The sequence below is a fragment of the Stegodyphus dumicola genome, chromosome X1 (assembly GCF_044657685.1).
Source record: "Stegodyphus dumicola isolate Sdum_Otavi_A_Nest chromosome X1, ASM4465768v1".
Taxonomy (NCBI): domain Eukaryota; kingdom Metazoa; phylum Arthropoda; class Arachnida; order Araneae; family Eresidae; genus Stegodyphus; species Stegodyphus dumicola.
The window spans coordinates 189,001,657-189,026,198 of NC_140780.1; the positions used below are offsets into that span (position 1 = coordinate 189,001,657).

Here is a 24,542-nt window from a genome sequence, read left to right on the forward strand (position 1 = left end):
TGCTTTAAAATTAATTCTGAAGAGAATTTTTCATGGCGTCCGTACGAACGTACGTACGTATCTCGTATAACTTGAAAACGAGTAGCCTCAGAACATTGAAATTTTCTATATAGGACTGCTATAACATGTAGATGTGCACCTCATATTTTGGTCGCAATCGGCCGCACCAAACGTATATAAATATATTTATGTATATATCCACTCTGTCACCTGGCTCAGTGATCTCAGTTTCTTTACTCTTATATGTTGGTAAATTGTACATTTTTTGCTTTAAAAATGATTGAATTATGTTGTTTTTATCTTCCGGTTAAGGATTTTATGCCTTTAGTAATTCTGTATGCAATATTTTTAGAATTATCAGCAATTTTAAAGTTGTTTAATTGCCGCTAAGCCTTTTTTAATGGCGGCCATTGATGTTTACATTTGAAACAGGAGACTAGTGGATTTGTTGCCACTCTAGAGAAACTTAGCTTCGCAACAACAAAGATACGCCTTCATTTATTATTTAAATCATGCTTAATCCTTTCTGGAATTTTTTCGAGGAAATAAGCGTTTAAGATTTACTTCGTAATTTTTAATATAGATATTTTGAGCTTTTATGTATTTTTGCCTTCTCGTGAAGTGAGAACTGAATTAATTAAATGAGAAATACTCAATCGTCTGTGAAAAACTGTTTCATTTTTGTTTTGTTTGCTTAATTTCTTTTATACATCATTCTAGCTTTATTATAGTATTTGAATAGAACATGTGGCAATGATTAGATAATTCTATTCTTTAAATGATATAAATTTTATGCATTATGAGTTATAATATGAACGAAATATATAAGTTAACTGTTATATAATTATTGGATTATATAACAGTTAACTTAGTTTCTGTTATAAAATTATTATATAAGTTAACTGTTATATAATTATTAATACTGTTAAGTGAATCTAGCGCCAGAGTGTCGCTATGGTAAACAAATACTAGAATGAATTTTAAAGAATGCATTTATTCTATTGTGGTTTATGCGCTGTCGGCGAAGTAGATTTAATTCAATGCAGTAAGTTTAAATGAAATGCAAGAAAAAATGCGTATAATTTAATATTCCAATACAAGGCAGTCATGTGGTGTACACATCAGATTTTTTTTTTCGGTTTTGTGCAGTTCAAATCAACGGATAGTAATTTTTTTTTTTTTTTTTACATGAAGAATTAGTGTTTTCCAAAAGGAATTTAACGGTGTAAACTGCATCTAAATCAGACTATTGGTTCCAGAAAAAATTGTGAATTTATGCGTTTCGGGGCCCCGATCGACAGATCTGAGGACTCGGATGCTCTGTTCTAATTGAGCTAGAGACAAGCAATTTTTTTAACGATAAAACGTTGCGAGAGGAACATCTGGGGTATTTCGGATTTCTGTCAATTGCTGATTTATTTATTCAGCGATTTTTTTTAAAAATTTCGGGAAGATCGCTTAAAATCGCCTGATAAACATAAACTCGCCGTTCTAGTAGGAAATGAAAGGTTACATCCCAGGTCAGCTACATGCAATAGGATTAGGTTTTTGCTCCATCAGATCCTAAAAAAATCACATTTGGGTTTAACATGGGGCGCGACATCTCCTGGATGCCCCTTAGAGAAATGACATTTTTTTACATGAAAAAATAGCATTTTTCTCAAGGAATCTACTGGTACAAACCGCGCTTCAATTGGAATCCTAGGTCTCAAGAAAATCTCAAATTTTTACCTGAAAACTGGTTTTTCCAATTTTCCCTAATTTAAATCAATGGATTGTAAAAAAAAATTTACATGAAGAGTTAGGGTTTTCCAAAAGGAATTTAACGATGCACACCACATCTAAATCGGACTATCGGTTCCTCTCAAAATCGCAAATTTATGCATTTGGGGGACCTGGATACTGGTTTCTAATTGAGCTAGAGACAAACAATTTTTTTTAATGATAGAACGTCTCGAGAGGAACATTTGGAGTATTTCGGATTTTTATTAATTGGTGATTTTTAAAAATTTCGGAAAGATCACTCAAAATCGCCTGATACACATAAACTCGCCGCTCTTGCGGGAAATAAAAGGTCACGTCCCAAGTCAGCTACATGCAAAAGGATTAGATTTTCCCTCCATCAGATCTTCAAAAAGTTGCATTGGGGTTTAACATGGGGTGGAAGATCTCCTTAGCGAGATGGGGGGGATTAGGGTGGATGTTCTATCGCTTTAGTGTGTTTTTTCTTCAAGAAACTCAACTGATGGCTTTCAGAATGAGAAGATGCATTGTCATGGTGGAGCATGAGTTCTCTAACATTCGCTTCTTGAAAAATTTCTGGAAGACGCTTAGTGGTGTACCAGTTAGCTCTGTCTTCTGTCCTTCCAGCTTGATGGCTTTGACCAGTCATGTACTTCTGAAGTAAACAACATGTACTACTTTTTTTTTTAGCACGCTGTCTTTTCACCAGTGTAGGTGTGGGGTCATCTTCAAAGACCCATACTTTACTTTCTTGACGTATTTGAACGACAAAAAATGGTAATTATGTTTCATTACTAATTACAATTTTAGAAATAATGCAGTAGCCACCATCTTTAAGTAATTTAAGGGTTTTCTTCTTTGCTAATTATGGCACACTTCCCTTTTTGGTGCTCAGTTAAATGATGGGGGAACTCAACAGCAGACTAGTTTTTTTATATGCAGTTCTTCTTGAATATGTGTATGTATGGCAACAGATCCAATGTTAAGTTCTTTCTGTATCACAATGGCCTTCCTGTAGGTTCGTCATGTTGAAGAGAGTTGCAACATCTTTGAGATTTTGTAAATCACCTGAATACAGTAGCATGAGATGGACCTTCATTTCCAAATGCTAATTGTAGACTTTGAAACCATTTCTTCTTGATTTAATCCCACTTTAAATTCGTAGAAAATCATAGCACAATAATGTACTTGTGTTAACTCTATTTTTCTTCTGCTTTAAATTTATTCTTCTTGCCAGTTTCAGGTAGTTAATAATAGAATTAATTCTAAAATTTATTTTATTGCTAAACTACTTGCAGATGGTCAATAAAAATTGCCTACTAGGGCAAGACAGTTCATACTTGCAAATCAAATCATTAATTTTTCCCTGCCACTTATTGTCTGTGTGTATCTAAAAAAAATCAGAGTCTCTGTAATAATGTAACAAAACGTTAAAACAATTAAAAATATTTTTAAAAATATATTTCATAAAATAATAAGTGGCTAATCACTTTTGTTTCCCCACCTCAGAGAAAAAAAAGATACTGTATTTTTAGCTCAGTATTTTATTTTTAGGGAAAATGTTTGCTATAAGGGAAAAATAGATAAATACTTAACAAAAGACAAAAGTCATCGTTTCATTTTTGACATTACTTTTAGAAATCTGTTGAAATCTGGTCATTTTTTTAAGATGTATGTACTGGGTGACCCCAAAGTCCATTAACATACGAAAATTCAATAATTCACTGAATAATATAGATAGGTAAAAACTGACACACATGCTTGAAATGTGGTGGGGTTTTATTGAAAACAAAAATAATACTTAAAATGGCCAACACATGGCACTTCATATAACAAAAGCAGTAATTAACATTATTGATTTTTAGCAAAGACTGTTCTTTATAACAAATGTTCAACATGTTGGTCGTCATTCATCATCAATACCTTTAGTGAAAGGACAATATAGTGAATAGCACTGTACAGCATATATACAGTTGTTGTGAGAAATTGCTGTGGGATGTCGTCTTTTAGCATCCTTAATGAAGTCGGATGATAACGTTAGACTTGCAATTTGAGGTAACCCTTCAACCAATAATTACACGAATTGAGATCTGGGAGATCTGAGAGGCCAAGCATGACAGAAGTAGCGGCACAGCACGTAATTCTCACCAAATGATGTGTGAAAGAAATTGTTCAAACGTGTAGCAATATGGGGTGGAGCACCATCCTGCATTAAAGTTATACCTTCCAACAGGTGTTTATCAGCCAGACTAGGGATCATGTAATTCTGTAACATATCAGCATACCTCGCACCTGTCACACTGACAGAGTAACAAAACCATGCATTTCCTCAAAGTAAAAGGGGTCTGATCATGACTCGTGTGATAAATCCACATCGCACTCTGACCAACACCCGAAGACGAGGATAGAAAAGTGACGAAGTCCTGAAGAGACCGATTCCTCTCTCATTACAGCTCATTTCATACACGATTCTCATGCGGTATCGCTGACATTTTGCCATGTTGGCCTTTTTCTGAATTTTTTTTCTTTCAATAAAACTATGTGTTATTTCAAGCCTGTGTGTTAATTTTTACCTCTCTACCTTCATTATTCTGTGAATTATTTAATTTTCAAATGTTAATGGACTTTTGGGTCAGCCGGTAAATATAGGTTGTGATAACAGCTACATGCATGAGAGTCACAAATTTAGGAAATTCATTAAATACTGTTTAACAGAATTTTATTTGAAGCATAGTTCAAAAACCCTATTAATCTCTTAGACACAAAGCTAGATTATATGTTACATTAGTTTGATCTGAGTTTTTAAAGAATGGGGGGGGGGGTATTCTTGAAATGTTCTTTAAAATGTAAAATTCAAAATTAATGAAACTAAGTATTTTATGAATAAAATATATTTTCATTAAATTTCGGGAAGAATATAGATCGGTTTCAGAACATGTGTTTCAAATCATTCACAGTAGACATTGACCCACAGCTTACTACAAGAACCTAACATTACTTTTTTTAGTGCCTTTACAATCTATGCATCTGTTGCCAACAGTAAAAATTTTTAGTCAAAGGTCTGCAGAATAATTATTTTTAAAGCAAATGTGTTTAAAAGTTTGTCAAAAGGATCATATGCTTTCGAATATAAGCTGAAAGTGCGCTTTTCCTTCAAAAATTTATTCATAACTCAATACTTGTATATAAGCTAAAATGAAACAAAAATTTCCTGTTATGTTCAACATGTCATTGCGAGCACGAAAATGTTCCCCGGCAGGTAAAACGTGTGGATTTATTTTCCAGTCAGACTGCTGTAAAATAAAACCAAACAACTTATATTCTTTGGTAAAATGCCAGACATACGACTTTTTAACCCTATCTGAAGCTAGCACATTTTTTCCATTCAGTTATTGACTTGTATATAATCTGTGGTATCCATGCCAGTTTATTTTTATTTTATTATTATTATTATTTTCATCTGAAAGATGAGCAGTTACACGGGAAATTTCAAACTTCAGGTGATTGCATTTGATGAAAATTCTAACAACAGTATGGCTGCTCTGCATTTCTCCGTAATTGACAAAGAAGATCAAAAATGGAGAAAGCGGAGTGCAAATTGCACGAATATCGGATTTTTCATGTTGGCGATGATACACCAAACCAGAATTATAAACAGTTTTGAAAATAAAACAACTCATTTTCATAAACTTAAATATAAAAGAAATGAAGAAGTGCCATATTTAGCAGTGTTCACTTATTCCTATAACATTTTAGAAAAATTTCCAAAGAAAAGAATAGGAGAAAAGTTCCAAAAATTCTAGTCTTATGCATGAAAATATGTGGTATTGTTTAAAAATAAAATAGAAAGTCGGGAATTTTTTATGCTAATTTTATGTCCATCGTATAGAATAGGCTTCTTCATTTCAACATTGTATAAAATACCAGATTGTATCAAGTGAAAAGTGCAAATAAAAAATGATGATTCTTAGCTTTTGACTTGATTTTAACAATATTCTGAATACTAGCAGTATAGGTTATACTAGCCTAAATACTAGCTACATATATTATTTAGTACATTATTTTAATATTTCAAGTGTAAAATGTTTTAATATCTTATTATTTCATAAAATGTTTATAATTTTTCATTAGGAAATATATGAACTTATTCAGAATGGTTCCACTTGTCGAGCTGAGTCAGTCACACATTATGAAACTGGAAGTGAAGCGATAATGAGTTGTGCTATATACGGTGCTGGAAAGTATTACATTTTATTTGCTTCAATGGCAGGTAATTGCCAGATCTATAAAATAAAGTATGAAATTGTGGAAAATGACCACATAGAAAAGAATTCATACTCAGGTAATTATAATAGTTTGAAACTTCACATAAAGTGTACAGAACTTTGATAAGTTGAACTGAATATTAAAATATAAAATTTTTAATATAAAATATAAAATTCTTGATTAGTTGAATAGCTCATCATTTGAATTTTTCCTTTCTTTCAGTTTCAACTTATCAAAGTTTTTTAGCACTAGAAGGGCTATTAATCTTGCACTTTTTATCTGTGTCACTTTTCAAATAAGAGTATGTTGCCACCAAGTGTGGTTGCTGTGTTGTATTTTTAAAAAAAATAATATGGCAGATATAAAAGAATGTATGACAGGATGAAATGTTATAACTATGTTTTATTTGTAAATAAAAATATAGCGGATGTAAAAAAAAAAAAGTGCAATATTTCACACTTGAGTGGAAATTTTAAAGATATGCTGCTTTTAAATATTTTTTGCTGTTGAACTTTATGTGGTGAAAGTGATGTTCAAAATTAAAGAGACATGCATGAGACATGTCTAAGACCTAAGTTCTGTAGGTCTAAGATGACCTAAGTTCTGTAGGTCATCTTTTTAAGAAAACTGAATATTAACATTATGAGCTCGGAAAACACTGAAAAGAATAAAAAAATATGGCAACATTGGAAATTCTAAAATTATGCTGCTTTTGAAAAAAAAAAAAAAAAAAGTAATTGTGATTTTACAGGTAAGTTTTGTGTGATGTAAATGTGTGAAGAAAACAGCAGTGAGTCGGAGAGCAGATTTGTAAATTGTGAGTTCGGTAAAAGCATAAAGCACAACATTAATAAAACTGCTAAACAAGTGTCGATATCTGAATCCTTTCAGATTTCCATTCCTTTTTTTAAGCTAATTTTATTAGCACATTATGACATTATAATTCTCATTTAAAGACAACTTCAATTCTAATGAGTAAATGTCTTTTATTAGAATTTACTAATGCACAGTTTGTTTCACCTCCTTGAGCTTTTATTAGAAGCTTATGTATTGAAAATGCTTTCAGTGTAAGAGCATTTAAACCAAAAATTTCTCTGTGCTATTAATAATGTGCTATATTATTATTATTATTTTTAAATCAGAGAGCAACCACACTGGCATTCAGGATTAAAGGCTAATTGTAAAAGGAATGTGGACAGTAAAAAATGCGATTAACTGGGGAGAAGTCGTGCGGGGCACAGAGTCACCCCATGCGTCAAAAATCAACAATCCTAACCAGAAATATTTCATTTTAATGAGTCATCCTTCTAATATCCTCTCGTTTGACACTCCCCTTGGGATGTGCATTGTTATTTTTGCTTGTTTTTCTTTTCTGTGAGAGAAGCAATCATTTCTTGGAATCCATGAGGGAATGGGGTGACTCAGTAACCCCGAGTGACCGTTACTGCTTCGAAATTTTTTGTTAGCAGCAGTTTAGCTTCGTGCTCTTAAGTGTTGCCATTGTTGTTCTGTTGGATTATTTGATAGATAATGGCTTACAGACATAAATTTACCAAATATGAAAAAGAGATGGAACGTTTGAAAACTCTATTATACGAAGTTGAGTCTTCTGAAGGAGAAATTGATCAAGATAGTGAAAATGAATTTGATGAAGTTCTCACGACAGTGAAAGTGAATTTGAGCAGAATGATGAAGACGACAAAAATCCTGATTTAGTAAAAAGTATTTTTATTAGCAAAAATAAGAGTTTGGCAGAATGGAAAACTAAATCAAAAAGTGAAAACGTCTTCTCAAATTAAAATAACGCATTTACCAGGATTAAAAGGAACTACACACAATATAACGGAGCCTCTAGAAAGTTGGGAATCGTTTTTCAATGCTGAAATGATACGATCCATTGTAGAGTGTACAAATATTTATATTGAAAAAATATCGGTAAATTACAGAAGAGATCGGGATGCCAAAACGACAAATGATGTGGAAATTAGAGCACTTTTTGGGCTTTTACACCTGTATGGCTTGCATAAATCATCACATAAAAATATGCAAGCTTTGTGGGCTACTGATGGATGAGGCATTGAAATTTTATGGAACACAATGTCATATAAAAGATTTAATTTTCTTCTCGGGTGTCTACGGTTAGACAATGTGACCAGTCGTGAAGCTTGGAAAAAATTGGACAAACTGGCGGCTGCGAGAGAATTTTTTTATCGATTTCAAAGAAAATTTCCAAAAGATATATCTTATTGGTAAATATGTTACTATCAAAGAAAAATTGGAGAAATTTCGAGGGGACTGTTCCTTTCGTTCTTATATACCCAGCGGCCCATCGAAATATGGTATCAAAATATTTGCCTTAGTAGATTCAAGAATTTTCTGCGGCTGTAACATGGAGATATACGCAGGACAACAGTCGGAAGGTCCCTTTAGATTTGAAAATTCACCATTTTAAATTACAAAACGCCTGTGCACCACTTTGCTTGGGCAGAAATGTAACAATGGATAATTGGTATATGAGTTATCCTCTAGCAAAAGAACTTTTATCAAAGAAGTTAACTATTGCAGGAACCCTGAACAGAAACAAGGCTGAAATTCCCACCAAGTTCGTCCAAACAAAAACTAGGAACTGTTATTCTTCTATATTTTGGTTCTAAAAAAACGCGACACTAGTATAGTATGTGCCTAAAAAATCAAAATGTGTAGTTTTGTTATGTACAATGCATTACGATGATGCCATTGATGAAAGTGATGATACGAAGAAACCAGAAATAATTTACTTTCATAATGCAACAAAAGGTGGTGTAGAGAAAATTGATAAAATGTTATCATTATATTCGACAGCTCGAAAAGCACCAGATGGCCGATGGTAGTCTTTTACTATGTTGCACGTCACTGCAATAAATATCCAAGTTAACTTATTCTCAACAAAGACCCCTCCCTTACAATATCAAAATAGTAGAAAATTCCTAAAAAATTTGGCTGTATCTCTTATACAGCGCCTCACATAGAGATAACAAAAAATATGTCAATGCTTCCAAAAGTGGTTAGTGAAAGCATCGATAATGCGATTTCTAGTGTATCAGAAGAATGCCCATCAAAGAAACCAAAACTCGACAAAAACCGATATGCTATGTGTCCAAGATCCAAAGACAATAAAACTGCAATTTCTTGTAAAATATGTGATAATTTTTCATGTAAAATTCATTCATCCTGTGTTTGCCAGAAGTGTATGTTAGCTTCTGACCCTTCATTAGGTGTATACTTATTTTGAATGGAATTTTTTCTTAAATATTGAAATAAAGTTTTTGAAGTAAAGAAGTACAGTTTCTAAATGAAATATTGCAATTATTGTTTATAATCAAATGTTTTCTATAAAATATATAACCCACTTTTCTAATGAAACTGATTGGGGTGACACAGTCACCCCGTGCGATCTTCAACGTCAGTGTTGGGTGTGTGCCTTCTGCCAGGTTAAAATTGCACTAAGCATAGTTATAAGGTATGGAATATAATAATTTACTGCTGTGCTGGTATTTTCACACAGAATATGCATTGTGTGCAAATAAGATCATAAAGGGCAAATCGTAAAGGGAAACATGATCAACAAGTGTGCTTATTGTGCTTAAACATAAAGATGCAAGGTTGAAAATGATTATATGTTGTTAATTACATCTGAAAGGCATTGTTTAGGTACCAAAAGTAGCAAGTGGTCAGCAGCTTTGAGATGGGTCAAACAGTGTTGAGTGTTTCGTGATAAAATATTTCTGTAGGTGTTATTTAAAGAATCTGGGAGCCCCTTGCTGCTCAAGATTGACTGACTGTAAGTGCAACATATAAAGACAGATTTTGGACTGACTGTAAGTGCAACATATAAAGACAGATTTTGGACTGACTGTAAGTGCAACATATAAAGACAGATTTTGGGATTTGGATTCGGCACGCAATGAACTGGAAGTTGATCTGTCAGCACTATCCTTATCTTCAGGGCAGATGTTTTTATTTTATTCAGCTTATAATTCCTTACTAAATGTAGTATTTCATCTTGATGTATTCCGTCTTTGATATGATTTGAATTAAATTCCTCATCATTATAAATATCACGAGTACACATCAAGTAGTTTTCTGGTTTCAATTTTCTAATTTTGACTATGCGTAATGTATGCTTACGCATGCGCACGTTGAAAGAAATGTTTAATAAAGTAAACAAATAATTATTAAGCTTTTTTTTTTGTAAATTTTGATACCCTTTAGATCATAATTGTTCTTTATTTCATAAATTAGTTTCATATTTTTAATTTTGTAATTTCTGCATGCGATCTTACCAGATTTAAACTAATGATCTATAATCCGGAAAAATCGATAATCCGGAATCGCCGAAGCCCCGACGAGTCCGGATTAACGACTTTTGACTGTATACAATATTTTGTTGTATACAATATTGTGACTGTATACAATATAGCGGCACGCAATGAACTGAAGTTGATCTGTCAGCACTATCCTTATCTTCAGGGCAGATGTTTTTATTTTATTCAGCTTATAATTCCTTACTAAATGTAGTATTTCATCTTGATGTATTCCGTCTGATATGATTTGAATTAAATTCCTCATCATTATAAATATCACGAGTACACATCAAGTAGTTTTCTGGTTGCAATTTTCTAATTTTGACTATGCGTAATGTATGCTTTACGCATGCGCACGTTGAAAGAAATGTTTAATAAAGTAAACAAATAAATATTAAGCTTTTTTTTTTTGTAAATTTTGATACCCTTTAGATCATAATTGTTCTTTATTTCATAAATTAGTTTCATATTTTTAATTTTGTAATTTCTGCATGTGATCTTACCAGATTTAAACTAATGATCTATAATCCGGAATTGCCGAAGTCCCGACGAGTCCGGATTAACGACTTTTGACTGTATACAATATTTTTAATCTGAAAAATAAGCAAGGTAATAAATGCATAAATTGTGCTTTAGCACAATTACAATTTCCAAAACAATTCTTAGCAAAAGCTACATAGCCATGTAATTAAAAATATCTTCGATTTAAATTTTTCATTGTAAGTTTTTCTCATGTAACTGTCTCACTATGCACCAGTTTTCTCTATAAAATTAATTTTATACTTTTTTCCTCTGATTTTTTTTCAACACATTTCTGGCTTTTTGCTGTTACAGAATTGGTAATGGTAATTTTTATTTAGGATTTTAGAAATTGCATTTGGAAAGCTTAGAAGGATTTGAAGGCAAGATTTAAAGACACACGAATCTAGAAGATTCCAGAAAAATGTCTTCATGGGATTAACACATAATCAACATATTTTACAGAATGTTTATAATGAATGTCTACTTTTTGGAGAATTTTTGGTAGAAAAATGAAAATATAATACTTGAATGTTTTACTTGATACTCTTTTTCTTAGCATGTTTATCTTCCCCTTTTCTCTACTTTTCACTAGACACAAACATGGAAAATATCAAAAATACTCCTAATCTTATCACATGGGCAGGCATTTAAAGAAAGGAATTTTTCTTTTAATAAAGAAATTGAAAGCTGACAATTTAAAAGATTTATTATATATAAATAATGTAGAACGTATGTAAATAAATAAAATTTCAAGCGTACTGTATTCATGAAAACATTTACTGAATAATGAAAGAACAATGAAAACTAAAAGATGATGGCCAAGGCAATGCGTGATCACCAAGGCAACAGGCGATCTTTTTCTACTCTTGTGATATCGAGCAAGTTAATTTGCATTTGCATGTGGTTGCCATCTAATTTTTAAAATGTGGCCTAAACAATATGTCTCAGTGCATCATCAGTGCTGCAGCTAGGGTGGGACAAGGGGGTATATCTGTCCCCGGGCACAGCCCCCATCCATGGAGTGTCAAATAAATATTACAAAATTTTAGAATGAAATGTTTTTCATACAGAAGAAGGTGCAAAATCTTCAGTTGTCCCCGGGTGGTGAAAACCCTAGCTATGGCTCTGTACATCATACATGGGGCTGGGGCTACGCATTTTCTCAGCTGATGCAATCTCTGTGGATACTAAAGTCTGCTGCGTAATGCCTTCCAAAATTCTAAACTGTTGCCATTTCTATATTTTGTTGCACGGTTTGTCACTAAATTCTAAACATTATGCTACACCTGCTCTGTAACCGGCCCTTACCATATATCATTTCATATTTATTTTGAATGTTCACACTACAAAAGAAATAAAATTAGCACTTTTTTCTTATACAATCTAAATGCATTTAGTTTTTTAGAATAACAGAAATCTTTAAGTCCAAAAATTCTAAAATGTGCAGGAAACATGTTAAAGAAAACGAATGCATAAAGTGTGTGTATTTAATTATGGCAAAGCACACTAGGGCTATCTGCCTAAGGGGAGGGATGCCTTCGTGGAGGACTTTCTAAGGGAAACTGGCTTGTATACACGTTACACACAGGGAAAACCACGAAAACACCCATGCAGCCAGCCCGTTTGCGGGATTCGAACCTCGGACCGAACTGCCAGTGTTCAGCGACTTTACCGCTTGGCCGCTGGTGGGCTGAATACATAAAGAGAAAGAAAATTATTCTTCAACAATATGTGTTATGTAAATTAACTAGTTGTTTATAATTTCAGCTTCCCTTTTTCTTTTCTTCGCTAGAAATGCAAAGTCAGTTATATAGTTTCTAAACTGAGGTTTTTGGATTGTAAAAAACAGTGTTTCTTGGCTTTGGCTTGCACACTGCATTAGTTCCTGCCAGCTCTGATAATTTGAAATTATTCGCCTTTGTGTTATTGCTGCTGATATTTGAATTTGTTATGCAATAACTACGTTACGAGTTTGTTAATGACGTGTTACTCAGCCAGCTTAAATTAAAATTATATTGTGTGGTCTTTGACTACTTGTCCACATTTTTAGTGTGAATTTTACTGTTCCTTTTTAATTGGATCACCATTGGCTGTAATTGATTTTGCTAGCATAAGAACACGACTCTAAGGTCTTTTTAAATAAGAGGGTTAGAGTAGACTGAAGGGTACCCCTTGTATTATCGTAAAGTTGTTGTTTCATTTATCGTAAAGTTATTGTTTCATTTATCGCCAAGAGTGCACAACACCTAGTTTGTGCAATTCTGTAATTTTTTTAAGTATAAATAGGTATATATGCACATAGATACCAAGTTTGTGCAAATCTTTGACTTGTTACTTTGTCTTTGTGTAGCGGCATTTTTTGACCTTAAAATTGCCGCTACACAAAGCCAAAATAACAAGCCAAGGAATTTCACGAACTCGATATACATGAAATACTTTTAACCCGATGTTTATTTAAACCTTTTTCTGACTTTGTAGTTACTTTCAGACATAGCGATAATTTGTTTCACTTCTGTCAGAGGTTTTGGACTATTTAATTTTTATCAGATCAAATAAAACCTTATAGGTATATAGTTGAGAGATTGGCAAGTTGGGAGATAAAATTTGCAGAAACTAGTGGATAAAACTAGTGGATAAACTAGTGGAGAAACTAAAATATTAGTTTGCTTATTGAAACAAATTTCTAATTAAGATACAATAACACGCCGAATAAATACTAATTCAGAAGTCAAACAACAAAAATCAGCGTTATATTTACAAAATTCTCCAGGACTAGTTTCGATGGTTTTACCGAACCACCATCCTCAGCTGCAAAACCGCAAATGAACAAGATAGGAAATAATGATTAGATAAGATAAGAAAACCTGGACAAGAATAAGCAAGTGGCACCATCTGTTGGTGAAACCAGAACTAAAACATAATTTCTTTAAAGGCCGAAGGCAAAGTTGGATTGTAATTAGGATCGTTAACTGGAACAGAAAGATTTTTATGAATGTGAAATGCCTCTAGAAAATCCAGTTCTCCAATGGAAGATGGAACCATTGGAGAACTCCATCTTCCATTGGAGAACTGGCATGCGCACACGCATGTTCTCAGCCGTAAAGGTCTTATGTGCACGAGTCAACGCGACACATGCGCAGAAAGTTTGTAGCTTTGAAGTCCGGATTAGAGGTCATTCTGGATTATGGTTGTCCGAATTAACGACTTTTGACTGTATATCTTCCTTTAAGTGCATTTATTTTTGTGACTGTTATGGCAGCTAAATGCCTTTAAGCAGAGAATTTTGAATGTATTGACCACTATTTTATCTCAATACAATCTGTTTGAGCATGTCTAAAATGTGCCCAGTAAGTCAACTGAACTCTGGTAATCTGACCTCTGTTCATTTCTTGGTAAATAGGTTGGTTGCATAAGGTTTCCATTCTTTGTTCTGTGTCATAATGTTTCCAGTCTTTGTTCTGTGTGGCAGTTTCCCATAGGAAGTGTTGCACAAAGGTATCCTTTCCATGGGTACATATGTGCCTTGTGTGCTTTAGTTCAATTACTCGATCTTAAGTATCGAGCTGCATTGCAGCATCTAGAAATGTAAATTTGTCTTCTTAAAAGTATAGTGTTCAGAAAGACATTATGAAGTATGCATTTCTGCTAGAACAGATCACATACCATATTAAATAATTATATTGTCTTAAATAAAGATGGCAGAGATACTTTAAAAAAATTTTATTCAACCCTTTGAGCAGCCAGGGTTTTTAGATCTGTCATACCTATATCTAAAGAACTATGTTAGCTAAATTTCTATATTTTTAGTCTCTATTTTTCCTAAACTTACATTGAGTACCAATGTACTTATAAAAAATCTTGTTGTTAAATGATATTGAAATAAGTGCAAGATGTAAATAGACTAAAGTGTTAAAAATATTGAGCAAAATGCTTAATGCTCATGTTGAGACATTACTTAACTTGAATCAGAAATGCCTAGGTTATTTATTTATTTTTTTTAAGAATATGATACTAACCTAATAAATAGAATACAAAATTTTAAAAATGCATTTTAAAATTGAATTGTAGTTTATAAAATTATAAAAGAGCATCTAAATTGCTTAAGAGTACTTGTCTGCGTAAAGTTTGATTAAGAGAGCATAAATGCATTTTCTCAGCAGATTAGGGTATTTACATACTAACCTGTCAACAGTGAAAACTGTTGCTATGGAGTGCAATTTGCGACAGTTATTGATAAACGTGATGCAAGAACACATTCGTTATATCCGTGCTTTTGTTTGATATAAGCTAGGTTGATTCTCGATCTTTTTAGTTTTATGAGCAAAACTGTAAATTAACTGTTCTTTCTATATTTCTTCCTTGCATTTTGTAAAAAAACTATTAAAATGTTGGGCCTGTCTTCTAGAGAAGGGGAAACGGTGGTCTGTTTTCAAAGTTATAGGATCCTATAATTAAAAAAATAGTGTGCATTTATGGACACAATATTGGCAGTTGAATATGGCAAACAAAACAATAGGAGATTGGAAATATTACCAGCAAATTTTGTGCTCAACACGTTCTAAACAGAACTTCCAATAAAATCAGAGAACCTAATAAAATAGCAGAAATCGATGAAAGCATTTTTACGGAAAACGAACACGCAGAGGGTCGAATACTGATTAATCATTAAATAAAGAGACGTCATTTTGGATTTAACATGAACGATTGATGCAATAACAGGATCGCCGTTCGCAAGGTGCTGTTGTAGCCAACTTTGACTCTTGACTGTTGGCGGAAATTGCGGCAATGGTCACCAATCGGCAATCATTACTGCAGAATTCTAAAGGAAGTAAGTCATCCATAATTGGCGCTAAATACATAAGTACCCAGATTAGTAATAAAATAAAAAGTATTTTAAATTAGCAGAATTCTTTATGGTACTAATTAAATCTCTGTACAGTGCTGCCACATTTACTTGTCTATAGTTTTTTCCCTTTCCTCTGGTTTTGTTTTTAGTGTTTGAAATTTTATGACTAGCATTATATTCATAATTAAAATTTTTCCTGTACATTTCTGGCAAACAATATGCAGTGTTTGTAAACTTTAGCAGACAGTATGCAGAGTGTGTAAAGTTGTTTTTTCGGAAAAGAATTCTGTGTGAAAACTTTAATACAGACTTTGAGAAATTTTTGTGAAGACTAAGTGTTTGAAACATGTAAATTTTGTTTTGGGGAAAAACTGCAGTATGAAATAGGTATTTTGAGAAATTTTTAAGTTGATTTAGTTTATTAAATTTAGAAACTGTTAGACCTTTGTGATCTTGTCAGAAAACTTTACAATTTAGATAGCATATTCTTTGTTCTGTTAAAATTTTCCCCCCTGCCAAAATTTAAATCTTATCTTTATGCTAAACTTCATATTTTTTCATGCCTTACATCTTACTGTCTTTATATTTTTAGATAAACTAAGTGAGCCGTATATTAGGAAAAGAGCACATGCTGCTGAATTTGACAGTCCATCTCAAATTTCTAATTTGAATTGTAAAACATCCGATACAAATGACAATGTGACACATTCAAAATTACGATTTAAAATCCAGCCATTAGAGTCCTTTCAAACAGATTTCAGTGATGACCCATATCAAAAGCTTGTAAAGTTTTCAAGTTCTGCTAAGCTGTTAGTTGCTGGTGGTGCAGATGGACATGTAAGACTATGGAAAGTAAGAAAAAACTTATTTATCTTTAGAAATATGATAAATGAATCTTCTTTAAAAATGTCAGGTGTTGGTAACATAAGTTATTATTTTAATTTTTATTTGTTTTTAAATAACATTATAGCGAAGTTTTTTCGAAGAGACTAAGAATGTGGTTGAAAAAATGGTAAAAATATGAAAATTAGCTGCATTGTGTGTTTCATACAATTTTCTTTATAATTCAGACTCAGCTTTTTCTAAAGATTTTTCTAAAATCTTTAAAGTTGTTTAACTTAAGGAGTAATAGCAACATATCATAAATAATTAACCATAAGATAAAAACACAAATTTAGTTGTGTTTTATTAAAATAAAAATTCTGAATATGTGCTTCAACCAGAGAACAAATTGTTGCATTAATTAACCTTTCTCAACATAGCATTAAGCAATAGAAAAGTTTTTCATCAGAATGAATGAAGAAAAAATTGAGAAAGGTCCTTTCAATAGGAGTAAAACTAGGACATTTGTAAATATATAATAAGTTTGAAACATGTACGCAATGAGAGATGGTGTACCACCGGGGTGCCTGGGTCAAAGGACCCTACCCCCAATCGAAAATACGCTAATTCGAACACAATGCAAGATAATAATATGCCCAAGATATCTAATGCTTTTTTTAATTAATATATTTATGTAGATTATTTATTTATTTATTTATTGCAAGTTATTCATGGGCTTAAAAAGTGAAGTTGGAATGATAATTACTAATTGATGAGAGCGTACATGATCACATGAAGAAAATGCCATCCAGGAAAGCTAAGCAGGAACAAAAACAGCAATACATAGTATAATCATACAAAGTTTGGTAAATACAAGACCCAGTGTGCAAAAAATTAAAGAACAGTATACAATTAATCAGTAAATTGCACAGTACAAGTTAGAAGTAATAATAATACACAGTACAAAAAATGACATTAAGGAGGTATAGTTGAACTTAATCAGTTGTGTCTCTAAGAATGGCCATAGCCGTTATGTTACACATTGCTAGTTGTACTAAAAATTTCTTCGAATATTGAAAACAAAACAAAACAGTTTATCAATAGAATGTTCTGCACTTTGCAGTTCAGGCATTTTTTCTGAAATCTTTTTTAGGATACTCCTAACAGAGAAGACTCTAAATATTTCACAGACCTCTTTAAACATCAGAAAATGCATTGAACGAAAAGTCAGCACTTTGACCACTCCTGGGCGAAATACCCCGACTTACGGGTTTATCCAATCTGCCTTTGCTTATATTTGCGTAGCTTACACCAGGGGATACACTAGCAGTATTTTTAACATTTTTTTCAGTTAGTCTGGACTGGGAATGAGTATTACTAGAGGGTTTAGCATCATTGTTATCAGTAACATTTTTCAGATTAGAATTATTATACAATTTAGGAAATTTGGGGCATCCACGGTAATTCATGTTATGTCCCGACTGACGGTAGTTACAACACATTATTTTCTAATTGTGTATTATTTTCTAATCGCTTCGCAGAACAATTTTGAATGTTATGCAACCCCGCGCACTTGACACAGCGGGGCTTGAATTTACATTGATCAGAAGAGGGGTGGAAGTGTTGGCAGTTGTGACATTGCACAACACTTCCACTTGACCTGTTCACAGAAACGTCAACATGAAAATACATCAGATAATTTACATTGTAAATTTTAGCTACACCTGGGAAATTTTTAATTCACAATTGGAACAGTGGCATGGATGCCTTTGAATGTATCCTGTGCATTTGTGCGACCTTACGTATCTTATACCCTAATTTTTCCAACTCCTCTTGAATTTCATCAACAGAGCAGTCTATCTGGAGCCCTCGTACTGATTTTATAGGCCTATCTAACTTAGTGGTAATAACATAATGATCGATTTCTTTTTCTTCCAACTATCTGGTAATTATTCTATGATCATCCTCCAAACAGGGGAACACTTTTAAGAATTCACCATTAATCTTAACTGAGAATTGAATCTTAGTAGCATCTTTTAGGGCCTTAGTAAAATCCGAAAACTTAACATTTGGCTTTACCATTACTGGCTTAATTTTGGGGGGGTTACTGCAATCACTTCAGATTCTCCTGGCATTTCAACATCATTAACATTTTTATCATTACTCAAGCTTTCAAATTTATTCAACAACTATGTTAGTATTGCACTTAACAATTTTGGCTGGCCTGGCCACATTACGCGGCTGAATAAAGCCATCAGAGTCCTGTAAAGCAGTTACAGTACATTTGCCTTTTTTAGAACCCATTTTCGGTTTGGATTTATCAGCACATACGTCAGTTTTTGTTTTACAAACATCAATTATAGAAATATCGTCATCAACATTTTTCTTGCCAATATAACACATTGAAGCATTACTAGGCAAAGTTTTAACGTTATCTGACACAGTTTCACTAACACTACTAGATAAGGATTTAACGTTATTTGATTCCTTTTTTTCAACAGTATTTACAGCATTTGCATTTACATACATAGAATTTTGCACACTGAAAGTCTCGCACTTACCTTTGAACAGCTTGATGAGTCCTTCAGCGTAGGCTATGCCACCCAGAAATTTGGTGACGATATTTTCCTTGTCCTGTTTCGAACGAGCCTGGTCCAATTCTTCATTCAACTGTCTATGTAGTGATTTCTGAGAACGTTGTAGCAGCTTAATTTGCTCTTAACATAACGAGGTAATCCTGCTTCATAACACAGTCCATGTCCAGTAAAGTTGACCAATTTTCCACCAGAATTTTATCACCAAAAGCACAAACTTTGTGCGACATAACTGAAGCCTTTTGAAGAACTATTTTAGCAATAGCAGCTCAGGAGCCTTCATTTCCCTCCATGGCACGTGAAAATCAGAGTCACTAAATCACGATAAGTTCAAACACTAAGCATACACTTTCGAACCAACTGGCAATCCACAAAAATAATCACATCACAGTCTACCGAATACGAATAACAAAAGCCCGTGGTGCGTAACCGGAGCTCAACATCAGAATCAATAGTAATAAGTTTGAAAATTTTTTATGAAATGTGTGAAAACAGATGAAATACTTCCACACTGTTTGTAAGCTGCAACTAATTCAATAGCACTAGCAAAATAGTGTGAGGGGAATGGTGACATTTTCAAATCAGTGAGGTATGTAAGTAGAATCAAAGAATATGAAGGGGAAAAGAAGTAAATCTTCAACACCGCGATTTATCAGCACGTACATCAGTTTTTGTTTTACAAACATCAGTTATAGAAATATCGTCAACATTTTTCTTGCCAATATAAATACCGCGAAGAAAAATTCAGTCTAAAATGTGTAAGGCATCGACAAACTTTACAGGTGTAAAGATAGACCTTGAAATTCATGCCTGATTGCTATCCAAAACTGCCAGTAATATCTGAGAGCCTGTCAGATTGCTATATTGATTGGTTTAAAAAATGAATTCTTTACCTAAAACTTATAATTCTTTAATTTTAGTGATATGTTTAAGTTGCCAACTTTAATTTCGCTAAAACTTCATAACATAAGAAGATGATAAGAAAAGTCGTATGTAATAAGCAATTGAATTGGAACATTTTATTTTAAAATTATAAACTAGATTATTAAAGAAATCAGGAACATTTGAAAATATCTGGGTATGAAGTTTTCTTGTGCAATGCAGATTATCTGCCTTACTTTTAAGAACCAATGTCTGCCTAAAATTTCTAAAAACCAAATTTCATCAAATCCCTGAAATTTTAACATACTAATGATGCTAATCACAAAATAGACTATCCTAGAAACCTCATCTGAAAAGAACAAAACATCTAACAGAAGCAATTCCAAACTAACTCTTATCTTAAAACCTAAATCCTACTCCGAAACAAAACACTAACCCCAGAAAAAATGTTTTCGAATTCTTTTGCATAATGAAGGAACTCAAAAACATCTTCAGTAGCACTAAATTATCTTAATTAATATTTCTTATTAACAACTTAGTGTTATTCTACCTATGACTTAGTTCACTTACATTTCCGACCCTCTGTCAGCTGAGAGGTAAGATTCGGTTCCTTCATCTAAAACCAGTCAAGGACGCGGTCAGTATATAGGAGGTTGACTACTGCAAAATATGCTTACGCACTCCGCTGCCCACGGTTAAGAAAGCAGATTTCAGGCACTGCAGGCCTTAGCCCATTAGGGCTGTTATGCCACTGAGTTTTCTTTTTTTGGGGGGGGGAGGGGGTTACTGATACAAAAGTATGACATACCAGGCTCTTCCAAAGTATATGCTATTCATTTCATCACGATTATGATGCATTATTGTAGTTGGTGGTCATTCCTTTGAATAATTCTTGTAAATATCGAACCGTATTTCTCATAAATATCAGTGATTAAGGTAAGTTTTCTTTCTTATTGTTCTTCATACTTTCTGCATTCACACTCGACTACAAATTGTATTATGCAAAGTATTACTTTGGTCATAACCCCTTTATGAGCTGTTACATCCTGCTAATGAGAGTGCATGTATATGCATGCATGTGTGCAACTAGCCAGCATAAGGAATTTTTCTGTACATGCTTTACCAATAATTCTCCAAAACTACAGAGAGAGCAGAATAGATTGTATGCAAATAGTTTTGAAATTAAGTCATGAGAGTAAGATAACTGAATTGAGGTATATATTTCTTTTGTAAAATTTGGCATAAGTTTTTTCACTGTAAGGAAGAACAACTAATTATTGAAGTGTGTCGCAATTTAGTTTTTCAAATTTGTTTTATAATTTTCTAAACATTAATATTACTTTATTTAAACTTCTTTTTTGACAGTACCCAGAATTAAAGAAAATTCACGACATAGCTGCTCATCTTGATGACGTTGATGATCTAGATATATGTCCTATTGGCAAAAAGGTATTGTATGTAAATTACATATGACATACATAATTACATATTTGTTGTTTTTGAAGTTCTGGAGTTACTTGACAGTGATACGCAGTAGTATAAAACGGGGTTCCCTACCAAATGAATGCACCTGCTGTAAGTTGATAAAACATAAGATTTAATGGGTGCCTTCCTTGAGTTTAACAAAATAGATGAAGATATCATGTTGGACTATGGCACATTAGTAAAACAATATAATGAATAACAGATGAGTGTACTTGACTGCTACAATGTGAATTGAGTCTACTGAACAGTTCATTTAGTCAAGCAGGTACTTGGCGACTTAGTAAATTATCTGGATTACTCTGCTATTACAATCTAGTCTTGCATAGCTATATTCCATTTCAGGTTTCCATGCCTTGAAATCACCACACCACACTGGAATGATTAACGGCTGTTGGCCCCACATTGATAAGGCATATCGGGAGAACATGCAGCTTTCACCATAACTGGGAGGACACACAGTCTTTATCTATCAGAAGGTTTCTGTTTCTTCTGGCTTTATTTGGAAATCAATCCATTTGCATCAGGCAATTTGCCAAAAACAAAATGTGAAATTCAAGATTGAATCAACAAAATATTAAAAACACTTCAAAATTAGAGCACTAAAATTAGTCTTTACAATACCAAAAAATTACGACATGAAAATTTTACAATGAAAATATTAAAAATCTTCAGTGATTAGAATCAAAGCCACCGTGTGCTCATGACATAAGGTCTCTAGCCATCCAACGCAGCAGAACATCACCAGCATGTTGGATTTTAGGGTCAAGGTCCGGTCAGACAAGCAAGTGCTTCTTATACATAGTGTCTTGTTTACTGCTGAGTGCAGCCGCAAGGGAGAAGTGTAAATTTCCAACACTGTCCCTCCCTGAGCTGAAAAGAGAATAAAAGAAAAAATCATTCGTTAATTGAAGTCCTAATAGTTTCATACATTTTCTCTGCTTGTCTTTGCTAAGATTCTTCATTAAAATATCAGCTGGCATTTCTGCTGTAAAGACATACTTAATTTCAATTTTTTATTGTCATATAACAGGGTTCTTAGTGGTTCTTATAAGTGCTTAAAAGTCCTTATATTTGAAAATAAAATATAAAGCCCCTTATAGGTGCTTATTTTTTCATTAAAGCCCTTATTTTTTTGTTTTTAGTGTTTATTTTTTGCTTTTAGTACTTTTTTTAATGAACGTGCTATGTTTCCCCGTACGAAAGCCGAAACTAAATAAACAACTTTTCTTCGTAATATGGAATGTCAGATGGTGAATCATACTCCCGGAAATAGCTTTCCCCCCTTTCTCTGCATTAACATAACCTTTGGTGTGCACAAAGAGTACAGACAGGTGCCCGTCGTTCTATTGGTCAAAGAATTGTGAAAGCAGTATAAAATTCCGGTACATTCGGCATTCTTTTCCTCCTACCCAAATACTACACACGTTTGAATTTCTATCAAGATCTTAATAATTTGCATCCTCGATCCACTTGATCAGTTCATATTCCTGTTTATTACGATCATTATGCTTATATTATGAGTATATGTATGAATGTTTATAATACCATAGTTGCAGTAACTGCTGAAGTAAACTTCCAAAAATGGTTGTGTTTTAACACAGATTAGCTTTCTAAGGAATAATGGCTTGAATGAAGGGAAAGTAATTGAATAGTCAAAATAATTTCATTTTTTTGGCCAATACGTTATACAGTACGAAGATCGGGAGGTTCTCGCCTTTCTCCGCAAAATCTCGAATAATGAAACTGTTACAGTTAGCTGCAAAACAAGCAACGGACTTTTTTTTTTTGTCACTTTCCAATCTGGATTGAATAGGACTGAAAAGTTCTGCGGTCTACCAACCCAAGTGAAGAATAATTCTATTCCGGAAATTTAACGCCGTCTGTTGAAAATTAAAATGAAAAACACCCCAGTTATTTAGTTCTTTATTCTCCCAATATCGGCAGCTGTCGATTCCGATTGCGTGATATCACGTAGGGAAGAATTACGGCACACGTATTGCGCAATAACGTCTGCGATATTTTGGTGAGATAATTAATTTTGATGCTCTGTCCGAGATTTGTGTATGAACGCTTAAAAGAGTTTTACTGTGCTTGCTAAGCAGAATATTTTTCAGTTCCATTGGTTTATTTTTATATGATGCACATATCGAAATGTCAAAAGCATTTATTTAGCGGAAAAATCTAAAGAGCGGCTGCTACAGTCTATCCCACCTCCGCTCCTCTTTTTCGAGTTACGCTCGACTGTCCGAATATTCGCCAATTCCAAGTTTGCAGGTTAGTTAAGCTTTTACTGTTAAAGGATGACTGCATGAAGCAAATTTCTGTCTTCTGATTTCAGAAATGCTCCTCTTTTTTACTTAAAGTACTTTGCTTGCAATATCTGTTAAGGGAAAACTGATATACGATGAAAATTTAGAAAATGTTCAGAATTTAGATTAAATTATTTAGATATCAATATAAGTGGAAAAATAAATTGTATTTATTATTAGGTTCCAAGCGAATACAATAAATATGCCTTATTATTATTTATTTTCTCTATTTTGAACTGAAATTTCATCATTAGATCTTGTAATATAGTTTAGTTCTGCATAGTTTTTTTTTCCTCGAATTGTAAACTAGTTCTGTAAATTGAACTGTTATTTAAAATTAAAAAAAAAAAAAAGTAATTATTTTCCATGGTTGAGGTAATGCTTATTCTCTCTTAATAAATACTGCATTTCTCATATTTTAAATTACAAGTCTAATTTTTAAGGTTATGCAGTTGTGTATAATGTAATTAGACATGTGCTTATTTTTTTTTCTTAAAATGTGCTTGAAAAGTGCTTATAAGTGCTTATTTTTTAACTAAAATGTGGCTATGAACCCTGTATAACCATCTTATGTAATGAAAACAAATATCAATGTGTTTTGTTCTAGAGTGCTGGACTGGATTTTTCATTACATGTTGTGCACTTTGTCATTATATAACACATTTGGTTTTGTTATCTTCTTAAAAAAATCTACCTCTTGTAATAGTATCCCAAGTTCATCACTTCTTTT

At 33.0% G+C, this 24,542-nt stretch overlaps 1 protein-coding gene across 3 annotated transcripts in view; it reads left to right on the forward strand.

Moving 5' to 3' along the window:
• LOC118201201 (guanine nucleotide-exchange factor SEC12) overlaps window positions 1–24,542 on the forward strand; it is a 142,696-nt gene that overhangs the window by 32,922 nt on the left and 85,232 nt on the right. For 2 of the 3 annotated variants that reach the window (XM_085807127.1, XM_085807125.1), the window contains exons 2-4: window positions 5,875–6,085; window positions 16,313–16,572; window positions 21,384–21,467. In XM_085807127.1, coding sequence (XP_085663253.1) covers window positions 5,875–6,085; window positions 16,313–16,572; window positions 21,384–21,467 — 555 coding nt within the window. The remainder of the gene's footprint in view (window positions 1–5,874; window positions 6,086–16,312; window positions 16,573–21,383; window positions 21,468–24,542) is intronic. The other variant, XM_085807126.1, reaches the window with a different exon arrangement.